Source organism: Lampris incognitus, chromosome 6 (assembly GCF_029633865.1).
Source record: "Lampris incognitus isolate fLamInc1 chromosome 6, fLamInc1.hap2, whole genome shotgun sequence".
Lineage (NCBI taxonomy): Eukaryota > Metazoa > Chordata > Actinopteri > Lampriformes > Lampridae > Lampris > Lampris incognitus.
The window spans coordinates 16,008,254-16,033,870 of NC_079216.1; the positions used below are offsets into that span (position 1 = coordinate 16,008,254).

The following is a 25,617-nucleotide window of genomic DNA, read 5'->3' on the forward strand; positions in this document are numbered from 1 at the left end:
CCTGCTTGACTTAACCAATGCAGCTGGGGGTTCACTTACTTTTGCACATACACTAATTCCATGTTTCATGTAGTTTTTGGGCTACTTAAACAAGTCCCACTAAACAAGTACCTGCAACTGATAAACATATATCTGACATTTCATATATAAAAACTGGTGATGATAGAATAAGAAAATCATGGTAAAACAACAGAAACATCTAAACTGCTCAAGGGGTTCACATACTTTCAAGCAGCACTGTATATATATAATAATAATAATAATAATTATTATTCCCTCTGGTACCTGCAGCAGCTACAGTACCAGCTCTCTACTGGTTGTACTGGTGGCACTGGGAGCTGCTGGGCGTGATCATGTGCTCCTCTACTGGCTGCATTAAAGCAGCCTGTGAAGGGGATTGTTGTCAACTTAACTTTTGGCAAAAAGACACCCTCCATTGTCTCCGTCTTCCCCTCCACAATTTTTCGCAAACTTTTTTTCTTTTTTTGCGATGTTCAGATAGACAGTTCGGCTCCAGCCCGTGTCTCTGTCGGCCTGATTTAATTTATCTTCTTTTGTTTGGCGTCCCTGACATTTTGTACTCCCCCCCTTTTTAAATTTTTATCATTTTTCTTTGCAAATAGACAAAATTCAGACCTAAATCCTGGGGTGTAAATGTCTTTAATCTCTAACTTTGTGAGGGCGGGTTGACCAGACGGCTCCGTGTGATGGAATCCTTCTGAGGGCAAACAAACCATTAACAGAAACCAATTCAGGAGGGTTTTATCTCTCACTAGTACATTATTACTGCTGTCAGAGTTGTCAGACTCCCGCTGCCTGGGCTGCAGGCTCAGAGAGACAGTGAGGGGGGAGAGAGGGACGGAGGGAGCGAGAGGAAAGAGAAGGGGGAAAGAGGGGGGAGGGAGAGAGAGCACGAGAGAGAGAGAGGAATATAAGAGAGGGGGAGAGAGAGAGAGGAGGGGAGAGAGAGAGAGGGAGGAGGAGAGGGGGGGAGAGGGGGTGGGGGAGAGAGCGAGAGAAAGAGAGGGGGAGAGGGAAGAGAGAGAGGAGGGGGAGGAGCAGAGAGAGCGAGAGAGGGGGAGCGGGAGATAGAAGGGGAGAGAGGGGCGGAGGCAGCGAGAGAAAGAGGGAGAGTGAGGTGGGAAGGGGGAGAGGGGGGAGAGAGGGGGGGAGAGAGACCTAGAGAGAGAGAGAGAGGAGGGGGAGAGCGCGAGAGAGAGCAAGAGAGAGGAGGTGAGGGGGAGGGAGGGAGGGGGAGCAAGAGAGAGGGAGGTCTCTGTCAAAAATGGATGTTAAACAAGAAGGTGAGGCGACAGCACCGAGGTGGTTCAACAGTGATGACAGGATCCTCCCAGACATGGAGACAGAGACGCAGAGAGACGTAGTAAACAAACGTGTGTGCAACACTTTGATATTCACAGACGGGACTGTTGGAAAATGGAAAACGCTGCCAGACAATTTGCCTTGTAGGTCCAATGTGGACTTCCTGTTTGCATCGAAGTTATTCAGCTGGCTAACTAACTCAAAGAGATTTATAATAACAGAAGCAGCTGAATAAGATTCATTTCTTAGTTCATTAATATTATAAACAACTGATGGTGAGAAAGTCGAGGGTTAGAGCAAAAATACAGCACAAAAATATCCCAGTGAATCTCATGGACGATACAGAAGTTTGAGGGGGAGAAAATCACTTTACATTTTCTAGTACTGGACTGGTCCCACTCGGGACTAAAGGCATCTTAACCGTGTTTTAACTAATCTGGATCTGGTGGTCCGAGTGGGCTCACAAGGTCCTACCTGCTTTCATTCGGAGTCACTGCAGTCACAGAAAAGTGACTCGCATGCAAATGGAAGCCGTATGGGAGGATGGTTGGGAAACTAAAATGTAGTAAAGTACCACTCCATCACTACATAGGCATTCATAGACCCAGAGGAGCCGTTCCGAATAACCGCATTTTCTTGATCATAATGACGACAAACATTTAGAGAAAAAAAAAGTGAAGCGTTGTGTGTCCTATGTGCTGTGTCAATGTTTCCTACTGGGACATCTGGATTGTAAAATGAAGAATATTTCAAAACATCAGGCTCAAGCGGGATTTTCCTTCAAGATTAGCATTGTTTTTCTGGTACTGAAATACAGGAGTCTATTCAAAGTAATAAGACTGTACCAAACAATAAAAAAAGATCTCAGTTTTCACTTTAATTTAATGACAGTCATATTGACTTTGATATTAATATGTATGTCCTCTGTTGAAGACAAACCCTTCCATAAATGAGCTATGGTCCCAAATGGTATCGTATGAAATCATATTATTGTATCTTATCATGCCATACCACATTGTATCAAATCGCATCATATCGTATAAAATCATATCGTATTGCACCGTATCGTATCATACCATATCACATCATATCGTATCGTACTGTATTGTACCGTATCACACCACACCACACCGCACCATATAGTATAGTATTGTATCGTACTGCACCATACTGTACCATATCATATTGTACCGTATCGGGTCATATCGTATCGTATCATACCATATCGCATCATATTGTATCATACTGTATAATATTGTATCGTATCACACCACGCCGCACCGTACCATATCGTACTGCACCGTACTGTATCATATCATATTGTACTGTATCGGGTCATATCGCATCGTATCATATATATCGGGTCATATCGAGTCATATCATATCATATCACATCATATCGGGTCATATCGTATTCTGTATAAGGTTCAGGGTAGTTTGAGCACAAAGGGCCTTTTGACAAAACGAATGACAGTAAAGGATCCACGTTGTGGCCTATGGATGAAAATCTGTGCCGGTCTTTTCTTGCCTTGCATGGTGTTCCCTTGGTGGGACTCTGGCTCCAAGCTTCTCCTGCCTCAAACAGGTTCTTCTTGGTGGTGATGGCCTCCGGTGGGTTGGGGATGTCCACTGGCCCCTGCTTGGCTGCTTTGGTCTCCTGGGAATTTCAGAGAACATACGAAGCCTGGCTTAGCACTCTGGAGTGTCAAAACCTTATCTGCGTGCTTTAAAAATCCATGAACCTCACTTCTCAAACCCTGCGTCCACTGACGAGCAACCAGTGGTCCAGTGACTCCATGTGCCCGGTTTTCAAAAATGAGGGAACAGGATGACAAAACTGTGTGCGTGGATTTCAAAGCTAAGGGTTGACTGGTGAACTGTGGGTACAGGTATCAACACACAAGGGCAGACATTTTCACATGACAACTATTTCTAATAAGCGTGTTCTTCTTTTTCCTTCTTCCCACTAACTGTTCTGTTAAAAGCGCTTCATAACTAAACTTGACTTGTCTTGACTCAACATACCATCGTGTCATCAATCACCCGTATCATTATTCATTAAACACAAAACCAGCGGAAGGCCAGAGACACTGGTTTTCCCACCATATATCAGCTCAACACCGAGACAGACAAACAACATGTTGCGGCAGTCGCACGATGATGTCAGCCCCCTTCCCCGAGTGCAGTGGAGGAGGGTAACATGAAAAGTCCCTCGTCTCCTGAGAAGTGTGTGTGAAGTATGACTCAGGTGCAACATGGGTGAGAGGGCAAGCTAGGTCTCGTCTCCAAAAGCCTGTAAATCCTCCGGTAAATGACAGAGCAGACAGGTGCTCTGACAGCGTGCGCCTGACGAACGGCAGGTGACCGTGTATGATACCACCTGTGAGACGCCTTCTCTGTAATGAGGGCTGTAGCTATGAGCGAGTTAGGTGTCACCAACATGCATTGTGGGGAAGGCTTGCCAAGGTTTAGTCATCGCTTGGTGAATGCATTCATCAGAGTCTGTGTGTGTGTGTGTGCGTGAGGAAGAGGAGGGTTGGAGAAAGCAGATGGCTGCTCACCTCCACGGCGTGGGCGTACTGCTCCAATCTGTCATCGATCTTGGAGAGCAGGACAGGAGGCAGCATCTTCCTGAAACTGTTGCTGTGATAGAAAGAAAGAAAAAGTAATAACATTAATCCAACACATGAAAGAGGCTTTCCGAGACAGGAAAGATGGAGAAATAAGGAAGTAGAAAACCTGAGACTGACACAGACTGACACAGAGAGAGGGGAACGTTATAGCTTGTTATAGAATGTGGTGCTTAAGAGCAACCACACACATACCTTGTATTTTCAATGGCAAAAATTCTACGGTCAAAAATCAATGATGATGTTGTGTTTCTGAAGGTCTTCATTTTGTAAACTGCTTTAACAGTACAGTTTCTGTTTCACAGTCCTGTCAGTAAAGTAACTTAAAGACAGGGGCCTCATGCTTCATTTATTCGTACGTGTACAAATTTCACCTTACACCCCCCCATGGGATTCTTTAGCCCTGAAATGTGTCTTACAGACGACTGTCGAACCTGGGTGACCCCAGAATGTAGACGCCAGTTGGCCAACACTGACGTCATTGCAAGCCTGGGTGATGGCTCGATGCAAGAGGTAGACGATACAGGTTTAGGGGGAAGGAATTATAAATAACCATCAGGCTTTGTGTCCGCCTGTCAGACCGTTTAGAGGACAAAGAAATTCCCATGGGGGAGGTGTGAGGACAAATTTGTACGTCGGTACGAACGACTGATGAAGGAGGCCCAGTGAGTGAGCGCGTTTTCACATATAGGGTCTCTTTAAACGAGCCAAACTCGTCCTCTTAAAAGTGGACCAACACAAAAGGGACTCAGCTCCCCTTGTGTTCACATTGTCAGTTCATTCTGGTCCACTTCAGCTCTGATGGGGCCTCAGTCCTGTTTCTACTCACACCACCAGAGTTAGTCTGGATCGCAGACCCTTTCTCGTGTTATCGCGTGGTCAGGTACTTTAGACGTAGTTTTTTTTTTACTTTGAGGCGGCGCTGCAGTGCGGCGGTCCTATCGAAGCCCCTCGCTTTCATACTGTAACGTGTATGGATAAGAAGACACGCTGGCCACTGGGCGGCGCGTCTGACCCGTTAGTCGAGCGGTTAGCGATGCCTCCTGCGGTGCGGGCGATACGGGTTCGCTTCCCGGCCGCGGCAGTTCCTGCGGTTGCGTTGTCCCCCGAATTCGCTACAATAAGAACTTCAAATTGGAGGAGAACCTTGGCGTTTCTGAGCGTTGTAGACAGCTGTCGTTTGATTTGTTCTTCATTCCGTATCTGGAGTAGCGCAAACTACCCATCGTCCGCTAGTGTTGCTTGCGGCCACGACTCCGCGTCATTTGTTTCTCCGAGCGTCCCGGTGCTGTCTACGGCAAGCCCGGAGGGCCAAAACACAGTGGCAAAGGGCGAAGCGGACAGAGAGCGCTTTGGGTTCACAATGCACAGATTAAGCGGACCGATTCGTGGACCAAATCGAATCGAACTCAGAGTTCGTTTAGAGTGTTCACAGATGCGCGAGAAATTCTGACCAATCGCTCCGAGTTCGTTTGGCGGGCGGAAGCGGACCAAGTGTGAGAAGACCCTGAGAATGAGGGAGAGTGAGACATAAAGAAGCAGACATCTCTGGAAACTCCTTTTCGCCAGTCTCTCAGGTGTGTGAGGATGTACCTTCTAGCAAACCACCCCCCCCGCCCCGCCCCGCCCCGCTGTGTGGCGTGGCAGTGCAGCGTCAATGGTAAAGAAATTAGTCCTTTGATTCCTGACAAAGGTGGCCACCAAGTCGCTGCCTGGTCAGAAGGACCCCCCCCCCCTCAGTGTCCCGCCACCGGTGTCAGATGGACCCCAGCGACTACAGGGAGACATGTGGCGGCCTAACCTCAGCCACGTTTCCCGAAACACAAAAACAAACCACGTCCTATATGGAAACACGGTGTGAGTCTGCTGTTCTGACACTCACCTCATGAATTGTTTGTGTTAGAGTGTTTGATGAAACGCACATGTGAATCATTAGAGACACTTGTGCGTGTGTGTGTGTGTGTGTGGGGGGGGGGGCAACAGCCTGTGGGAACTTGACGTGCGAGGCCCTGCTCATTGACATGCATGCACATGAATCACGGTCACGCGTCATCCCGGTGCAACACATGTTTAACAAGTAGAGTAACACAACAGCATCATCATGCACACACTCCCAGCTACTTTCTGCTATTGCTGCCTCACAGTGACTTGTGAAATTCTTCCTTCTCTTTAATTTTTCCCCCCCCTTCTTCTCAGCATCCAACTTGTGTTTACGAAACTGGTCACTTTCTTGTGCAGCCGACACTGTTTTCCCTCCCCCTCCTTCCTGGCAGTGAGCAGCGAGATGGAACACGCACTACACAACAACGCAACATCCATCCATCCATGAGCCAGACCGCTTATCCTGCTCTCAGGGTCGCGGGGATGCTGGAGCCTATTCCAGCAGTCATTGGGCAGCAGGCGGGGAGACACCCTGGACAGGCCGCCAGGCCAGCACAGGGTATAGACATATATATATATACATACATACATACATACATACATACATACATACATACACACACACACACACACACACACACACACACACACACACACACACACACACACACACACACACACACACACACACACACACACACACACACACACACACACACACACACACACACACACAGCAATAAACAGCATGATTGCAGGCCAGGCATGAGAGGCGAGCCCCTGTGCGGTTTCCCACTTCGCACTTCGTTCTGTGGTGGTGGTGGTGGTGGTGGTGGTGGGGGGGGGGTGGCTGGACTGTTTTAACATGATAATTGACGCCTACATTGCTTTATTTGGTTGGTTTTCACTCGACAGCTTCGATATGTGGTGTCAGTTGAATGATGTCATGCCTTTTGCATGAGGTTAGATAGTAACACCAAAACAGGTCCCATTCTCATTTGGACTGGAGGACACTCTCATAACATGCATCACCACCACATGGAGGCAAATGACATCAGAGAAGTCACACCTGGAGAAAGGCTCCTCCTCCTCCATGGCCGCCAGTAGAAACCGGAGTAGCCCAGTGCATCTTGGTGGCAGCTGATACTGCCACGAATTGGGGGTACATTTCCCACGTCCTAGCTCAATGGCTATACCATGGCTGTCACACCGCCAGCGTCCTTGTTTTTGTAGCTCCAGGGCATGACATGACGTGTGCAGGGTTTGCAAGTTTAATTCCCTGTGTACGTTAATGTGTGGAGCATGGCATGTACACTACCGGTGTTGAAGGGCCTGTGCTCGTGCCATGGGAACGTTGAGGGGAGCTCCTTAGCGCTGATAACTTACTACTGTAGACTGCCTGGAGCCTTGCAGCCACCCTCGGCCATACTTCAGCTCCCCCCTCCCCCCCAAGAGAAAACTCAGTCCCCTGCATCTGGTTGGAGTTAAAAAAGAGTCATAAATCATGTTGTAGAAAGGTGATGCACTTTTAAAGGTGGGGAGGTCACCCCCTCGCCCCCCCTCCCACCTTCCCATGTGTGTGTTTACTCTCAGACATCGACTATTAAAGCCGGCATAGCTGCCCCTCTGCAGAGGGCTCTGTGTCCACACAGGGGGCCCCCCTTCGGATTCCAACGAACCTCGAGAACATTACGGGGGTCTCGGCGAATGAGCAGCGCTGAGCCGCGAGGCCATCGTTAGCTGGAGCGGGGATTCGGATGAAGATCGGGTACTCACCTTTTCTTCAGTGACCGGTTCAGGGACTCCGTCCTCTCTGTGATCTGAAAGAGTAAGATGATGTCTGCCGTTATTATTTCTAAAGAGGGAAGAGGGGTTTTTCTTTCCCCATTTTGCAGACTCGACTCAAACCCGAAGAGCAAACAATGTATGTTAATTGCAGTCTGTGTTTGGCAACGGACAGCGGATATTCCCTCCAACTCAAACAAAACTGTTCGCCTGCTCTTCATCAAGCACCCCCCCCCCCCGTTTGCACAGAACCGTCTGTCCTTTTCGCTTCACCAGCCTCACACTAGCCCGCTCATTCCACGTCTGCCGTCCACACGGCCGGGGTTATGAGGAGATGTGTATTTCAGCTGCACACACCACGCTGAGTCGACATGAAACATGTAGTGTTTCGGATCAAGCATTTCTCCCCCAAAGTGAAAGATTCCTTTTAAAAAAGGGGGTTAAAAAAACAAACAAAACAAAAACAACCCTACTTTTAACTCTCTTCGTTGGTAGAGGACTTATGGTGTAGGACAGGTTCAATATTTTCGCCGCCCTTCATTACCGAAGGGGTCAAACATCAAAGTAGCCTCAGCATGCTCTCGAACCCCCCCCCCTTCCACATCACCCTCGAGCCCCCCCCACCCCCCACCCCCACAAATACCCCTTCCTGAGTCCGAGTCTCAGAGCGCAGCCTGTCCGACGGCACTCACCGAGCATGTACTCTCTGCTGTCAAACCCTCTTCGCTCGCACTCTGAAATTACACACACAAGCAGAGGGGAAGCTCATGATAGCACCAAGGACATACCCCCCACCCCGACCCCACCAACCACACAAACCCCAAATACCTCCAAGTGGGCAGGCGGTGCAAAGTGCTAAGCTGGTTTTGCATGAAGAGAAACGTGTAATGGAGGGAGAACGGCGATAGCCCGGTTCTGTTGGGTTAAGGGTTAAAAAACGGCTGACCTCTTTTATCATCCTCTTAGGCCGAGAGCAGATTTCGCTGTATTAAGGAAGCCGGGAAGTACTTTTGTCCTTTTGCAACTGTGCTGGCGGCATGCTGAAAATTAGGCGTGCAGTTATGGAGCGTTTCCACAATGTCAACGTATGGGGGTCACAGCCGTTGGCGGTATTATGACACAGGTGCAAAGTTACAGCTGCTTACCATACTTGAGAAGGATTTTTTTTTGTAAAACATTTTTTTATCAAAGCTATTTCAGTCCATTTTTCAGTGCTTTAACCTGGAGCTGAACATGTTAACGTGGGCTTTTATTTGAGTAAGTTCAGACATGAAGCTAGTCGGTGCAACACAATCTGTCCTTTAAAGTATGACGGCCATGACTTCCTGTAGCTGACACATCAGCGCTTTTAATATGACGTTTAAAGGAAATGTTCTTAAACCTCTGACTCATAACCATCCATCAAATTATTTGCAAGAATCATAGTAAAACACACACAAATATACATTAAAAAAACACAGTTTTAAAATGGCAATCAAACATTTCCACTGTCCGTTAGATGACTATCTTTCGCTATCACTATGCTTCTCTCTGGTTGGTCCACGAGAGAGGAAGTTCCGCCTCATCCTCTCTGGTGGACCAATCACTGTTGACTGAAGTAAAACACGTCAGTTCCTATCATGGTTCATACACTTTCATGAACTGAGAGTAAGCTGAACCCTTACTGTTTAACCATGGTCAGTGATAAATAGTAATGAAACGGGTATCTGAGGTTCATATGAGGAAGTTTGAGATGACCAGTTCAAAGATTGTGGATAAACGACACCTCGGTTGGGGTCATGACTGTTGTTTTTCTTCTGAAAAGCAGCAATACAGGGATGCAGAACATGCAGCGCCATGCACATGTCAGACTGTGAAAATATGAACCTACCGTTTCAGTGAGGAATGACTAGTTTCACTAACATAACTTTAAACAACCCCACACAGCGGTTTAGAAAGACAAGTATTCATATTTTCATAATTTCTCTAGACATTGGCAGACAACATCCCATTCCTCAAATTCAGTGTAACTGAAGAGCCTTCACCCAGAATGCCCCATATTAATTTTGGAGGAAAAATACCCCTAAAAGTCATCCCAGTGTATCACAAATCTCTCCATATCTCTAATTCAATATTCGCGATGTCAACCAAGAACTGGCCTCCTGTCCTTTAAGAAGTTTTAAAATTAAATGTGTTCTTTTTCCACCATCAATCACCTTAGCAGGAGTAATTTTTCCCCCCCAAAAGTTGCAGGCATCTGGATCGCATAGCTCTTGAGTTGATACAAAATGTAGGCACTAGTGTCTCAATATAACAGGACTGCATTGGCATGTAGTGTGGTGAACACTAACTCACTCCAAAGCAACTTTCGTCTCGGGTTTCAAACGTCAAACAAACACACCACAACAAATCCATTCCTCAGTGATGTCCCCCCTTTTAAACACGGCATGCACTACGGTGGAGCTGGTGCACGCTGGCATTCATATGACACATATACACACACATGCAACTTACAATCTGAAACTCAACTCATTGGCTGTAAAGAATATATAGAATAATGTGTCATTGCTTTTGCCTGGGCAATTAAAAAATGTGACAAAAATATGCACAAGTAAATCACACATTAATATGGAAATATGGACAGTAGCAGGTCGCCAAGTCAATTTTCCTGTATTATTCATTGTCCGTCTGTCTGGACAAGAGTCAGTTAAAACCTAAGTCAAATGTGACCTTTCTGTGGTCTGCAGATAAGCCTCACCTTCTGAGCGGGTCCCTTTGGACTTAAAGGGCTGAAAGTCTCATCTCCATCAACACTTGAGGTACTAAGAGTCTTCATCCTCTCCGCAGCCTCCATCCTCCTCTTCTCGATGTCCTCCTTCATCTGTCTCCTCTTCTCCTGGTGGTCAGTTCAAGCACACCGTTACACGACAAGCCCACTTCTCTCTGCATATTATGAAACCACGTTGCTTCTTTTCTTCACATCTTTTAACATACACAACAATCATCCTGAAAGCCACCATAGAGTTTCATTTAAAAGGCAGCCATTTGGTATAGACACAATCACCAGATGCTTTCACTCTTTTACCGGCCAGCTAGAGGTTTACGATGACATAAGATCTTAAATGATGGTTGGTTACCTGCCTCAATGCTTTACTAACTTGTGACACAGCAAAAACCGTCTTTCTGAACAAGTCTGCCAATCTTAAAATCCCTCAGAAACCTCTTTTCATCTTGTTTCAAGAATCAGTTACTCAATGTGACAATCTTATTTAACATGAATTTTCAAATTTAGCTATTTCTTCTCAAAAAGATCTTTTTTTAAGAAGTAACGTAAGAAATAGTTTTGAGAGGACCGCTTTAAGTGGTTTTGTCTAATAATCTCCTGATCTTAAAATCAATACAACTGAATGTGTTTCAAGATTTCTGGTGTTTCGGATAAATAAGCAGTTTTATCTTATTTCAAGAAATCTTACCAAGTTTGAATATTTGACTGCAACAGAAGATTGTTGCTCTTGTTTTGGGAATTTCCTTACTTGAACATGCTAAATTTGGTCTCAGCTTTGACGTGGCCTCGTTGAAACGTATCCTTGCTTAAAAACCACAGCCTTCATTTGACTGACAGCTGTGGTCGGCTAAAATGATGTCACAGCAGCGGTTATAAATGTGTGGCGACTGATCACCTCCTCTTTGGCCAGGCGTAGCTGTTCCTCCTCTTCCCTGCGGCGCTCCTCTTCCTCCCGGATTCTGCGTCTCTCCTCTCTCCTCTGCTTCAGCTCCCCCAGCTCCTGCTCTGCTGCCACCTGCCTGTGTCGGAGCTGCTCCAGCTCCTGGCTCTCCTTCTCCTGGTGGCTACGCCGGATCTTCTCCAGACGCTGCTCTGTCTCCAAGATGGCCTCCGCCTCGGCCGGCTCGGCAGCTTGGACAACAACCCTGCTACTCAGACCCGAGACAGTTCATCTATCAGGGTGTATGCACATGTACAGGCCGGCCATCTTTCTTACTGGGGCTGCCTGTCCATCAGTAAAGGTTTCACTAATAACAGGTTTGGTATTACAGCGAAATGACAAAATTCTTTTGAAAAGGAGTTTCTAACGTCATTCTTAGGTAAATATTAATGTGTACTTGTAAATATGGAGAGAGAAAAAATACACGTAGAAGTATGGTGTTCTGGTGAGATTTAATTAAAAAAATTATCAATCGTCTCAACTTCTCAACTTGAAATCAATGAAAAATGAAGAAAAGCAGCATTATATTGTAAAACAATAATCTGATTAAAATAAGGCTAATGTGGGGAATGTAACTATTGAAGAAGTAAATAGTGAGCTGTGGGGAGTAGAAATTAAGCATGAAACAAAAAGAAGTTGAACGTCTGAAGAACTACAGTGCATTTGCTAATTTCACCTCTACTGTGAATGGAAACCAACATACCTGGCAGGCCTTCTTGTTTTGTGGTTGGTGTGTGATGTCACTTCCTCCCCGGACCCATCCCCATTGGTGCTGCTGTGCTTTGCTTCCTGTTGAAGAAAGACCTTAGATGTGTAGGAGACTTTCAAGTCTCGTCTCTTCTCCACCTGGAGATGAAATATTAATATTTCTGTTTTTATTACACAGAAGATTTAATTCACCTTAATCTCTAAGAGCTACCAGTTAGCAGATGCGTTCATCTGAAGCACACAGCACACTTTTAGCACAAGCACACACACATCTAGTCACATTTAGCTGTACCATCTGCTTAGAGGGGGGGTGGGGATTGAGACCCCCCCGAAAATTGAAGTTAGTGAGTGCATCTAAGAATATATGCTGTTGTAAAGCAAAGATTTTGCAATTCATTTTTAATTATTATAATCCTCTTAGGTAAGAACAATGGCTAAATACATTTTTTTCTGGATCCCCACTATTATGCTTTGCCTTATATTCTATCACCTAGTATCGCCCACCATGTGGTGTCTTTCGAGGTAGGAGTTCACTGAAACATCGTCGACAGAGAGGTAAAAAAGACGTGCTCTATCACCTTTAACCTGCTCAAACAAATCAATCTTCTGATAAAAGTTTTGAGGTGTTTCTGATGCGTCAGCTTGATGGTTGGCTAAAAATGATTCAGACAAGCTAACTTTAGCTCTGTTAGCTCTGTCCAGTCTGGATATTATGTAAAATGGCATGTAACATTTGCTACTCCATTGAAAATGTACAGTCAATTATAGGTTTACATCCAATTACAAACATAATCTTATTATTCTGTTGACAACAAAGTCACACAACAGTTGTGTTTCACATCTATGACACTGTGTGTTCTGGCTGTTTTAGCATTATGTGACAAATCTGTTCTTCACAGTGTGTAATAGAGAAGAAAAAAAAACAAGGTAGGAAACAGTCCACTCAGCAAACCAAAGCAGCTGATGGACACCAACAGCCACCAGTAACTTTGGTAAGTGGTAAGTAACCACACAGGGAACTATACCCTGAACCCCTAGTATAACCATTTGTTGACTCATAGCAGTTACCCTTGTAGTATTTGTGCCATGCTCTCTCTTTGCTAAGCAGCACTGAATGATTCTGTACCATAATTAATATCTACATGGGTAATATTTTATTTGTACTTCAGGATTTGGACTCTAGAATTGAAGCAGTGTTGTCCATTCAAGAACTATTACAGTACCTCTGTGTCTGGTTGCTGGTCCTCCTCCCTTCTAGAAGTCACATTCATTTGCTCCTCCTCCTCCTCCCTCTGCGTCTCTCTCCTCCCTCTATCTGCTCTGAACACCTCCTCCTCATGCTGCCTCCTCTTCTCACTCTCCATCCTCGCCCTCTCCAGTTCCCCCTGCTCCCTCTGACGTCTGTTGGGGAAGATGGAGGAGGAGGAGGAGAAGGAGGAGGAGGTGACCGGGGACAGGATGGGTCTGTTCAGCCTCTCCTCCTCCTCTTCCTCTGCTCCCTGGCTGAGCTCCTCCTGCATACGCTGCTGCCTGCGTTTCTCCCTGCGCTGAGTCCAGTCGCTGAAGCCCTCGTCCTCCTCCAGTGATAGTGGGCTGCTAGGCTTTAGACTGCTGTCGCACCTGAGGAGACATTTGAAGCATTATGGACTGGGTTCCTTTGCTGTCAGACAGCAGGTATTGGGTTTTTCTGCAACTCTCTTACACCATTCTGTACCTGCATTGGTCCTGCTTTGGCTATGCAGGAAAAATCAATACTATGTTGCATCCATAGTAGACCTACTATGGCTAAAGTACAGTATCACAACTCTTTGATTTCACATTTGAATAGTGAGCATGAATTCTGCTAATAGGAGAGGAGAGCAGCTGACAGGGGCCAGCATGTACAGCAGCTCTGACAGCAGCTTTTAAACGTGCTTAGCTTGGATATAAGCTTAGATATTAGCTTAGATATAAGCATAGATTCCTCATAAATATGCATCTATCAGTCCCACACAGACCAATACGATAGGAAAAGGAAAAAATTAGAATATTGTCACTGTCGATACACTATGGATACATTGCACAGCATTAAAACTATATACATTGATTGACCTGTTTTAGTGAGGTGACCTAATATTTCAGCCAGAATGAGGGGAAATACAGACTGGAATCTAAAGATGCATATGTTAAAGACGGGATTTTGACAGGTTAATAACATGCTGCATATCCATGCTGTTGTCCTTCTTAAACTGTTTTTTTTTTTTTTGACAGGATTACTTTGGAGCTCCACTGCAATCCAAACAAAATTGGAAAGACACAGTCCTGATATGTTGTATAGAAATATAAATAGCTCTGTCTGTATTACTTAATCTTAACACTCCTAAAAGATTTCCAATTAACAGAGGGGTATGCCAAGGTTGTCAGTTTTTCCTTATCTATTTATTTTGGTTACAGAGTTATTATCTTTGAATATCTCCAGTGAGAGAAGTTTACAAGGAATCTCTATTTTTGATAAAGAAATCATGATTTCTCAGTTGGCAGATGACATGACCTTATTTTTAAAAGACAAAAATTAATTGCCATGTGTCATTAACTTAATTAATCAATTCTCAAATGCCTCAGGTCTAAAGCTAAATCTATTGAAGTGTGAATGTTGTCCTTACATGAATGTTGTGGTTCTGTAATAGGGGTACTCCGGTTCAGGAATCTGTCAAGTATCTTGGGATACATATTACCAAACACCTGGTGGCTAGGCAACACCAACATTTTGCTAGTAGAACCAAAAGGTAAAAAAATCTTCTTTTTTTTTTCAACCTATGGCTTCAGAGGAATCTCTCTATTATTGGAACGGTGTTCCTCTCCAATGCAGAAGGTCTGTCCTGCTTGGGCTACCCATTTTTATATCTATTTGTTCAAGACTATTCAGTTAAAGAAATAAATGAAACTTTTTCAGATTTTGTATGGAAAAACAGTTCACATAGACTTAAACATTTGGTTCTTTCCAAATTTAAAGAGGAAGGAGGTCTTGAAATTCTGGACTTTAATGACACTGTAAACACCTTTAAAATTAACTGGCTGAAAACATGTCTTTCAAATCCCATGTCAATTTGGTATTCCATCCCAAACTCAATTTTCAATAAAACTGGGGACCTTTCTTTCCTTCTAAGTAGCAATTATCAATCAAATAGGTTACCAGTTCATTTATCGAAATTCCATCAGCAAGCCCTTTTAGTATGGAAACTGGCATTTATCCACAAGTTTCTCCTCATAAATCACCTCTTTGGAATAACAGTGTGATTACCATTAGGAATAAATCATTGTTTTTGGGGCCCCCCCCAAAAAAATGGCATAACAGGCACATTTATCACATTCTAAATCTCTTTGAGGATGTTGGTAATTTTTTATCTTATGAACACTTTATGGCGGTTCATGACTTTCCCATTCCATTTAGAGTTTAATTCCATAATAAGTGCACTTCCACTTGGATTGACTCAATTAATTGAAAATCATCTATGCGGTGGGGAGATTAAAACTATGCTTCCCTTCTTAATGTTAGATGGAATTGAAATCACTGACAAAATTTTTTTTCAATAAAGATATTAGAAAAATCTTTCAAAGAAGGAATAAAGTGATACCTTATTTTTTGGAATGTAAAGGGTTAAATGGAGGAATTACTGCCTCTGCAGTTGCTAGGAAGAAAATGCTAAGCTTTCAGCTCTGTGATTGGTGGTCCAGCTATAATTTTACAGAGATTCAAGCAATAGTAATTCAATGAGAGAATAATTTCAAATGACAGTAAAACTGACCAATCATATCTTCCCTCTAAATGGGTGGGCTTTGTTATTGCTCACTTTATGACAAGTTTCGCCTGCTGCGAGGGAACACGAATCACAAGCTAGTGGGATGGGGGGAGCTGATAAACTAGCTAGCTACTTAGCCTGTTGGTTCACGATGGAATGTTATTGCTAGCGAGAAGGACATCGTTGCGAATTTATTACCCATGGTGTTTTCAATATTAACTTTTAATGAAAAGTTGGAGTTAATCAGCAAAGGAAAACCTACACCAGAGTTTAATTTGGTAAATTATTTAAAATCTAATAGGCTGCCGTGACAACTGAATTTATTCTGGCCGCCACTAAGGTTATTTTGGAAAACGGTCACTATGCAAAATTTCTAGTCAATCTGTAAATTTACCAACTCAGCGGTGCTGTGCCATCCTAATAATATTATTTATAAACAATAATGCTTGATTGTGGTGGTGAGTTCCCAAAATGCCATGATCACTGTTCACTGTCCATGGTTCTGAAGTGTCTGTCGGTATTGGTTGCTTTGCTGTCTGTACACTGTCATGATGTGTAGACTTAAGTGTAATTTTGTTGTTTCTTGGTGATAGGAAGGGGTGGCTGTCATATGTTTTGCACATAGTTTTACATCCTGGCCCATTGTCATCATATTCTACTGAAGCGCACTCACAGCTTGTGTGATGATGCGATTATTTGCAAGCATTTTTCTTTAGAAATGAGCTTGTTTTGGCGATAACTCTCACCTTCTGTGTTGTTTGCTCATTGCATTGCCTAGGCTGGACTAGCATCTTAATTTTTGTTTCAAAGCTGGAATTGTCATAGGTAATTTTGCAGTCATATAGGAGAGGACAAAGTAAGTTAGACTGGTAGTTTGCTTGTTTTTTTTTCCCTGATGAGGGAAGGGTGGTCAGAGGACAGTGGTGCACTACCTATCAGGCATACCGGGTGGGCCACCGCATCAGTGGGCTGGCTGACCACCAGAAAACCCATAAAGTTTTTTACCGGCCCTGTGTGCCTGTCATTCGGGGTGGATATGACAGCATGCTGTATGTGTGTGCCAGGACTGGACTCACTGGCCAATCACAACCAAGTTAGGTAATGTGCATCAACATTCTAGACTAATACAAAAGTAGAGCGCAGCAGTGAGATGGCCAACAAAAGCCATGGACAAGAAAATGCCAAAAAGTAAAGGAGGGGCTGAAAAAATCAGAGAAAAAAGGAAGTAGGCATTAGAGGCAGAGGCTTCCAAATGTAAACAAGCACGAAACTATCCAGACTCACAGCACACTGGTGTTGCGCGTGTAGATGGAGCAAGGCAGTCTTCAATGAGAAAGGCAGAGGACCAGCAAGTAGGGATTATATTCTAGGGCTTTGTCATACCGTAAAAGTGCCATGATTAAAAGTAGGCTAACTATATATAGCTAGCTAGCGTTGGCATGTCTTCACCTCTGTAATGTTATTTGTTATCATCTGTATGTCCATACATTAATTGCGAGCACGTCCTACTAAACATCCCTCTCAAGTCGTCCATGAGAAAGTGACCATAATTTGCAACACATAGCCCACGGCAGCAGTTGAGCACGTGCCCTGGGAAAAACAATCTACATACTGTTTGGGCATCAGCATCCTCAAGTGGCCAGCAACGCCACATGAGGAGCAGATTGAAGCGGTAAAATGGATGTTAAATTATGGACTATGTTCAGTTGAAACTGCTGTAACTCGTGGTTACAAAATGACTCCACTGATAGGCTACGTGTTACTATCTAAGCCATGCTGATGGCCTGTTACAATGTAAGTCTGTGCCTGCTGAAATATGTCCTGGAATAGACATATGCTACTTTCCATTGCAAAAAGCCTTTGAATACATTCAGAATCACCTGTCAACATAAAAAACTATATCATTACCAGAAAGGAATAGGATGCTAAATATAGTACGCTATGTCCTGTTATTACATTGCCCCCCCCCACCCCATCTCCCAACCATAATTGAATGTCATATATACTGTACATATCCCAGCTGATAAGTCTGGGGCTGAATTTCTTCCCCAGTACACCCCTATTGATTAATGTGTATGGTAGTAACACATATACCTATGTCTTTGCCCTATTGAGAGTGTCTTTGGTTCTGGTCATTGGCGGTCACTCGGGGTCGAGTATGACTGTCCTCTCTCTGGGTTTCTCTGGGTCCTCAGGTGGGTGTAGAGGCTGATCCTGGAGCCACGTAATGGGAGGACGCCTGCGCGTGACAGCTTTTTACGTGGAGAGGCTGATGCACCTGCAGCCACCACACGGTCCTTGGCAGGGGGTGGCTAGAGTCCAATGGCATGGAGAACCACGACAATTGGAGACCACCCTCTGTTGCAGTCTTCATCCGCCTTCACTGCCGTTGTGACCTGGAGACATCTTCTGCCAGTTCCACCATTGAGGTCTTTGTTGGATCGCGTTTTGTCTGGAACCTCCCCCTTGACCTGTCTACCTTGGGTGACCCTACCAGGAGCCAAGCTCCCAATGGCGGAGCTCTTGGGATCTTGGTTCCGGTACAGCATTCTGTGGGTCTGTGTTTGAGCAGAAATTTTGGTCTGCTGTTGTTGGCTGTGTGAGGGTCTGACTTGCTGGCAGTTTTGCTCTAGAATAATTTGTTGGTGACCCCTGACTACAAAAGTTGTTGTGTGGTAGGTGCCCCATGAGCTGGTGTAATGGATTTGATTCATCATCATCTACAGACTGCAGACATTACGTCAAACAAGCAAGACACCGTAATGATTGTCATTGTATAATTCAAACTCTGGATGTAACTCATGCCAAACCTGAACCTTGTCTTTATTACTGGTTAGTCTTGTGAATGGAATAGTCTCTAGCTTGAAAGGACTTTTGTCATGGTGTCATTGAGCCAGGCACTTGTTCAGTGGTGCTACTGAGAAACAAGTAAAAGAGTATTGTTGTACTGGGCAGTTCACAACAACCATGTTAAAAGACCGTCCTCCTACTGGGCAGTCTATAGCAAACAGTAGGACAGTGGTTTTCTGGGCAGCTTCCGGTGGCCGACGGCAGAACTCTGTGGTTCTGAATGGGGGGTCTTATAGTAGGTGTGAATGTGTGGAACTGAAACAGGATGAGGCTGAGATAAATAATAAATACACATTACCATCACATGAATGTGAGGCCTTGCCCTTGCACACTTGTGCAAACATCCCACACACTAACACTAACACATTACCACCATGAAAGCGCACACAGGCCTACCTAGAGACTGAGGAAGGAAACTATCTGCTTTGACCGGTCACACCATGAGACAGGAGGTGCGGCTTTGGGAGAGTTTTGCTAAACATAAGGCAACCCTGACAGTACATTTGTTTATTTCTTCTCACAAGTTTTAAAGGGAATCAGGAGTCACGTGTCCATCACGCGATTTCGTGCCAAATTTTAGATTTGCAATATGAGAAAGCTGGAGGAAATGCCAAGTCAAAAAAACTAAAACGAATCTACTACTACTACTACTACTACTTTCGGCTGCTCCCGTTAGGGGTCACCACAGCGGATCATCCAATCCCATCTCATCCTGTCCTCTGCATCTTCCTCTGTCACACCAGCCACCTGCATGTCCTCCCTCACCACACCCATAAACCTCCTCTTTGGCCTTCCTCTTTTCCTCTTCCCTGGCTAAACTAAAGCTAAACTGAAGAAAACTAAACGAAAATGAATAAAAATCAAAATTTCCTCTGATTTTTAAAAAAAAAATTCTCCCCCTTTTTATCCTAATTGGACTTGGCCAATTACCCCTCTCAATTACCCTCCTCCGATACACGTGGAGTCACCAGCTGCTTCTTTTCACCTGACAGTGAGGAGTTTCACCAGGGGGACGTAGTAGCGAGTGGGAAGATCACGCTATCCCCCCCCCCCCCCCGAAAAGGCGCCCCAACCGGCCAGAGGTGGCGCTAGTGCAGCGACCAGGACACATACTCACATCTGGCCTCCCACCCATAGAGACTGCCAATTTAGCACGGGGACTCGAACCGGGGATCTCTGTATGGTAGGCAACGGAATAGACCGCTACGCTACCCGGCCTTTGTGAATGTTTTTAATGACTTAGTCTTGCCCTGCCCAGCACACGAGGAGGTGGTTTATGTGCTGAAGGAAAAACTATCCGGCACACATCTTTGATTTTTGCTCCAAACTTGCCTGAAGCTCTATGTGATAACGTGCCCCAATACTGCATCACACGTGCGTGACGTCAGACAACAAACAAGCGCACACGGGGGGGGGGGGGGCTTAGAACAGATTAACTTGATAACGTCTGTTCTTCATAATCGACGTTAATAAATGAAGACTACATTTTAAATTACCACACAAATTAGCATTAATGTCCATCAGACCTCTTTTGTCTATTAAGGGACGTTGTGTAAAATGACTTCCTGTGCAACACTCACATTTCCTGCCAGCGAACTTAGCAGTGCACCAGGGACCAGATGGACAATAGAGAAGGGTCCCCGGCTGAGCTGAGTGTGCCGTTGCATCATTACGACATTTATCACAAAATTTAATTTTTTCACCATTGAAAATATTCACATGTGGACGGAATGTGGCCAAAAGAAAGACAGCTGGGAGGGTGACCGCTGGTCTATTTAAAGTGTGCGGGTTGGAGGGAGGAGGTTGAATAACAGGATGAGTGATAGAAAGCTCAACTCTTCCCAACACCTGGATCAAACACAGCAGCGAGGGAAACAGCTGGCGCTCCGAAAAGAGCACGACTCCGATGATGTTGTTGCTCATGTGCTTCCTGTGTAGCTGCAGGGCCACAGCACCACTGACAACCACTAAGACCAGGAACTGATGTGTCTGTGTGTGTGTGTGTGTGTGTGTGTGTGTGTGTGTGTGTGGGGGGGATCATATCATTGTGCTGTGTGTGTGTGTATATGTGTGTGTATGCATCTCTGTTTCAACATCTGTATATCATTGTGCTATGAATGTGTTTGTATATGTGTCTTGTGTGTTTCATCATATCATTGTGCTGTGTGTGTGTGTGTGTGTGTGTGTGTGTGTGTGTGTGCAGGCATCTCTGTCTCCATGTCTGCATATCATTGTGCTGTGCTGTGTGTGTGTGTGTGCGTGTGTGTGTGTGTGTCTTGTGTTACCTGTGAACAGACCTGTGTATAGACTGTGTGTACAGACTGTGTGTGTACAGACTGTGTGTGTACAGACTGTGTACAGACTGTGTACAGATTGTGTATAGACTTTGTGTGTATAGACTGTGTACAGACTGTGTGTGTACGGACTGTGCAGAGACTGTGTACAGACTGTATACAGACTGTGTGTGTACAGACTGTGTGTGTACAGACTGTGCAGAGACTGTGTGTGTACAGACTGTGCAGAGACTGTGTACAGACTGTGTACAGACTATGTGTGTACAGACTGTGTGTGTACAGACTGTGTACAGACTGTGTACAGATTGTGTATAGACTTTGTGTGTATAGACTGTGTACAGACTGTGTGTGTACAGACTGTGCAGAGACTGTGTACAGACTGTGTATAGACTTAGTGTGTTAAAGCCGGGGAGGGGACTCATAACCCGGTTATGTGGAGTTCTTGGCAGCAGCCCAGGATCCCTTCAGCCACGATCTCCCTGCGTTACGTTCTGCAGGGGGACAGACCGGCAGCTTATGAGGACACCCGGTCCTGTCCTGAGAGAGCTGGACCAAAGCACCAGCGCCTGGGAGAGCTCTCGCCATCAGAAGGCATCAGGTGATTTGTGTAATGAGGGCTGGAATCCTGCAGTAAACACCTCAGAACAACCTGCCCAGGTATGCACACAGCCTGTCATGTGCTTCTTCCTAGTTTCCCAGATGGTTTCATGCTGCCCTCATCTCATTCTACTATTCATTCTCTTCCATGTGGTTTACTGCTGGCTGAGTGTTATCGCCCTCATGCCACATACTGTGTATGTATAGTTTTATAAGCATTTGTGTTGGCACTGGTTTTGCTTTAAAGTGTATTTTCCCCTAGTTTCTTGCATTATGTAGATAATGAGGCACATTTGATTTCTCAGTTCGGGGCGTCCGGGTAGCGTAGCGGTCTATTCCATTGCCTACCAGCACGGAGATCGGTGGTTCGAATCCCCCTGTTACCTCCGGCTTGGTCGGGCCGTGTCTGCAGGTGGGACACTGGATGTGGGCATGTGTCCTGGTCGCTGCACTAGCGCCTTCTCTGTTCGGTCAGGGCGCCTGTTCGAGGGGGGCTAGCGTGATCCTCCCACGTGCTACATCCTCCTGGTGAAACTCCTCACTTGTCAGGTGAAAAGAAGCGGCTGGCGACTCCACACATACCGGGGGAGGTATGTGGTAGTCTGCAGCCCTCCCCGGATCGGCGGAGGGGGTGGAGCAGCGACCGGGACAGCTCGGGAGAGTGGGGTAATTGGCCGGATACAAAAGGGGAGAAAAAGGGAGACAAAAAAATAATAATCATAATGAATTTCATCTGATCTGTTATAACTAAAGAAAGAGGATCATCATGAGCTCGTGGCTGGTGGTTTTTCCACTCTGCTGTCAGGAGGCCATGGGACTGTTGAGGCAGCAGGGGCTGATACGGGGCAGTTAACCCAGGCCCTCAGTCAGCCGCTGAGACGCGTGGGGGGGGGGATGTCAGTGGATCCAAACACATCATATAGCTGAACGGAACAGCTTATCCAGACTAAACAGCCGGGTCAAGAGGTCTGAGTCTTGACTGGTGTTTGTAATGGGAAAAGCTGGTGACGCCGCTGCTGATAAGGAGCACCGAAAATAGAAAAGAGTGCTCGATTTGAAAAGACGTAATGTTTGAAATGTGGCCAATAATCATTTCGCAGCACTCAAGATATGTTCCCCGGCAGGGCAGGGCAGTATATCCAACACAGGAAGGCAGAGCAGATACTGAGAGGAAATAAAAGTTCACCGGTTGGTCTGAAGTCTCCCAACAACATAACCAGGGGCAGCATGGCTCAGGGGGTAGAATGGGTCGTCTAGTAATCGGAAGGTCGCTGGTTCGATCCCAAGGCTCCCGCGGAGAGCGTGTCGAAGTGTCCTTGAGCAAAAAACACTGAACCCTCAACTGCTCCTGATGAGCAGGTTGGCACCTTGCATGGCAGCCTCCACCATCAGTGTATGAGTATGTGTGTGAATGGGTGGAGGCGAGGCGTACATTGTAAAGCACTATGAGTGGTCGGTAGACTATATATATATATATATATATATATATATACAGAGGTGCACATAAGTGGTGCGCAGGTGCGCATGCGCACTTAAAATATTCAACGAGCACCAGATTCAAGTGTTTTACAGCGCATTTGCGTACCAAACATTTTGCAGTGCAGAGTATGAGCCACTGCTTTTAGCCAATGCTATAGTATGAGCCACTAATTTCTCCAAAATGTCAAAGAAGCAAGCGACATTGAGTAATTTCTTTGGTCTTCCTACACCTCCACCAAAGAAACGCCATACTGAACCAGAACCAAAGTCAAAGCGTAAGTTTTCAGAGAAATGGCTGCAGGACATCGGCTGGCTTCAAACAGATGACGCCCGCACCGAGATGTGGTGTAAACTGTATGTCGGGAAAATCCCACATTAGCGGATAGAAACTGCCACTTTTATATGGGGACAAAAAACTTCAGCCATCCAGCTTTTGATAAGCATGTAAACTGCAGAGAACACCAGAAAGTAGCGGAAGCTATTGCTAACAGGCGCAGGCAGGACCAGAGACCCAGCGGCCCGCTCGACACGTGGCGAGACAGACTGACGGAAGAACAACATCAGGCACTGACAAACATGCTCTGGTTGGCCTTTCACAGAGCGAAACACGCACGTCCTATGCGTTCATACGAGGAGGATATTCCGCTTCTCAAGAGGTTAGGAGTTAACGTCGGGACAGTTTATCATTCGCGAGAAGGGGGATCCCGCATCACGGAGAGCATCGCTCAGACAATAAGTTCAGAGTTAAGTGAAAAACTGAAAGCAGCTGAATTTTGGGGTGTGCTTTTCGATGGATCCGAAGATATAACAAAAACGGAGCAGGAAATTGTGTACATTGTTTCTGTGTCCCGCAATGGCGAATACAGCTCAGACTTCCTTGGATTAATTAATCTGGGGGCCAACCGAACAGCACAGGACATAGTGGATGGACTTGTGCAACTGTTCAATGATTGTGGTTTAGCGGAGTGGAAGGCAAAGTTGGTGTCGGTATGCAGTGATGGAGCAGCGGTCAACGTTGGGGTTTACAACGGGGTCATTCCCAAATTACGTCAGATGGTGGATATCGGGGATTCCCTTGTGCATATCCTGTGCACCGCCCACACGTTGGAGAACTGCGCAAAGTCAGCTGATCGTGCGGTCCCATACTGTGAGTCATTTAATAAATCTATCATCACTTTGCTAAGCTTTTACTTAAAGAAAGGGGGTGCAAAACGAATTTCACAACTACAAAAGATATGTGAGGAGAAAGACATTGATTTTGTCAAACTAGGTAAGTTCCACAACATCAGATGGTCTGCATGGAGACAAGAGACTCTGTTTAAAATATGGAGAATGTTACCAGCCATTCAGATCCAAGTGGCAACAAGTGATGACAGTAGCCTAAAACATATCAGCACAGAGCGTTTTCATTGTTTCCTAGCCAACATGCTTGATGTTGGGAACATTTTACAGTTCACCTCCCTCAGGTTCCAGAAAGACAATCTGACTATTGGTGAATGCAAAGATGAGCTCATGGTTGCTATTGGACAGTTGACGCTACTGATGGGCAGTGAGGGCAAGTACAGGGAGGAGACTGTGGCACATGCTGAAGCTGACAGGGATAAGATTGATGTGTTGAGAGCTTTAATTACTGAATTTGAAAGCAGATATGAATCCCTCAAGTCATGCGATCACTTTTTGATTTTTGATCCTACAACTTGGCCTAATGAAATGAAAGACCTCCACAGTTTTGGCAACACAACACTTAATAACATCCTTGAGAAATATGACGCCAGCATGCATGTTGACAAAGATTCAACTTTAAGAGAGTGGATGCGTTTAAAGCAAGCTGGAAAACGTTTGGCAGCCTCCTCTGTGCATGATCTAGTCAATGTAGTGAACACCAGCAACCCAGGCAGTTACTCCAACATTCAGAAAGTCCTTCTGCTGTCTCTTACACTGCCCTTGAGCAGTGCTGCGTGTGAGAGGGGATTTTCACACCTGAATATAATAAAAAACAAGTACAGATCCTGCCTGTCAGCCTATCGCCTCTCATCTCTAATGCACATCCACTTATCTAAGTTCACAACAGAAACCTTTGACCCAAAGCCAGCAGTAGACTTGTGGATGCAAACAGCTAATCGTAGGCTGAAGCAGCGAGAAAGGAGCAGGCCTAGTACATCTGGTGTTTTTGAAATAGAGGAAGACAGTCTGGAGGGGAGTGATGAAGATGACGATGATGTCCTGTAGGATAACAGAACTTTCAGTGCTTTAAATAGCAGTATCTGTTGTGAGTTTGATTTGGTTTTCAGTGTTTGAAAAAGCAGTCATTTGTATATTTAGTTTTCAGTGCTTGAAGAGCAGTCATTTCATTTGAAAGTCACATGTATGGCACTTTAAAGAACAGACATTGTGTTGTAACCTACTGCTTTTATTCATTTTCAATTGAAATTAAAGTACATGTAATGTTATCCACATATCCCTCATATTTTGTTCATTTTGTGAGGTGGGTGGGTCATGGAAAAATGCATTTAAAAAAAGGTGAGCACCAAGCAAGAACCTCAGGTGCTCCTTTGAGAACCAGACCAAAAAAATTATGTGCACCCCT

At 45.2% G+C, this 25,617-nt stretch overlaps 1 protein-coding gene across 2 annotated transcripts in view; it reads right to left on the minus strand.

Annotated features, from left to right (window-relative positions):
• lsp1a (lymphocyte specific protein 1 a) overlaps window positions 1-25,617 on the minus strand; it is a 64,089-nt gene that overhangs the window by 19,123 nt on the left and 19,349 nt on the right. The window contains exons 3-10 of one of the 2 annotated variants that reach the window (XM_056281487.1): window positions 13,255-13,651; window positions 12,027-12,169; window positions 11,279-11,531; window positions 10,357-10,494; window positions 8,312-8,353; window positions 7,611-7,654; window positions 3,885-3,966; window positions 2,852-2,980 (exon numbers count right to left, since the gene is read on the minus strand). In XM_056281487.1, the coding sequence (XP_056137462.1) occupies window positions 2,852-2,980; window positions 3,885-3,966; window positions 7,611-7,654; window positions 8,312-8,353; window positions 10,357-10,494; window positions 11,279-11,531; window positions 12,027-12,169; window positions 13,255-13,651 (1,228 nt within the window). The remainder of the gene's footprint in view (window positions 1-2,851; window positions 2,981-3,884; window positions 3,967-7,610; window positions 7,655-8,311; window positions 8,354-10,356; window positions 10,495-11,278; window positions 11,532-12,026; window positions 12,170-13,254; window positions 13,652-25,617) is intronic. The other variant, XM_056281488.1, reaches the window with a different exon arrangement.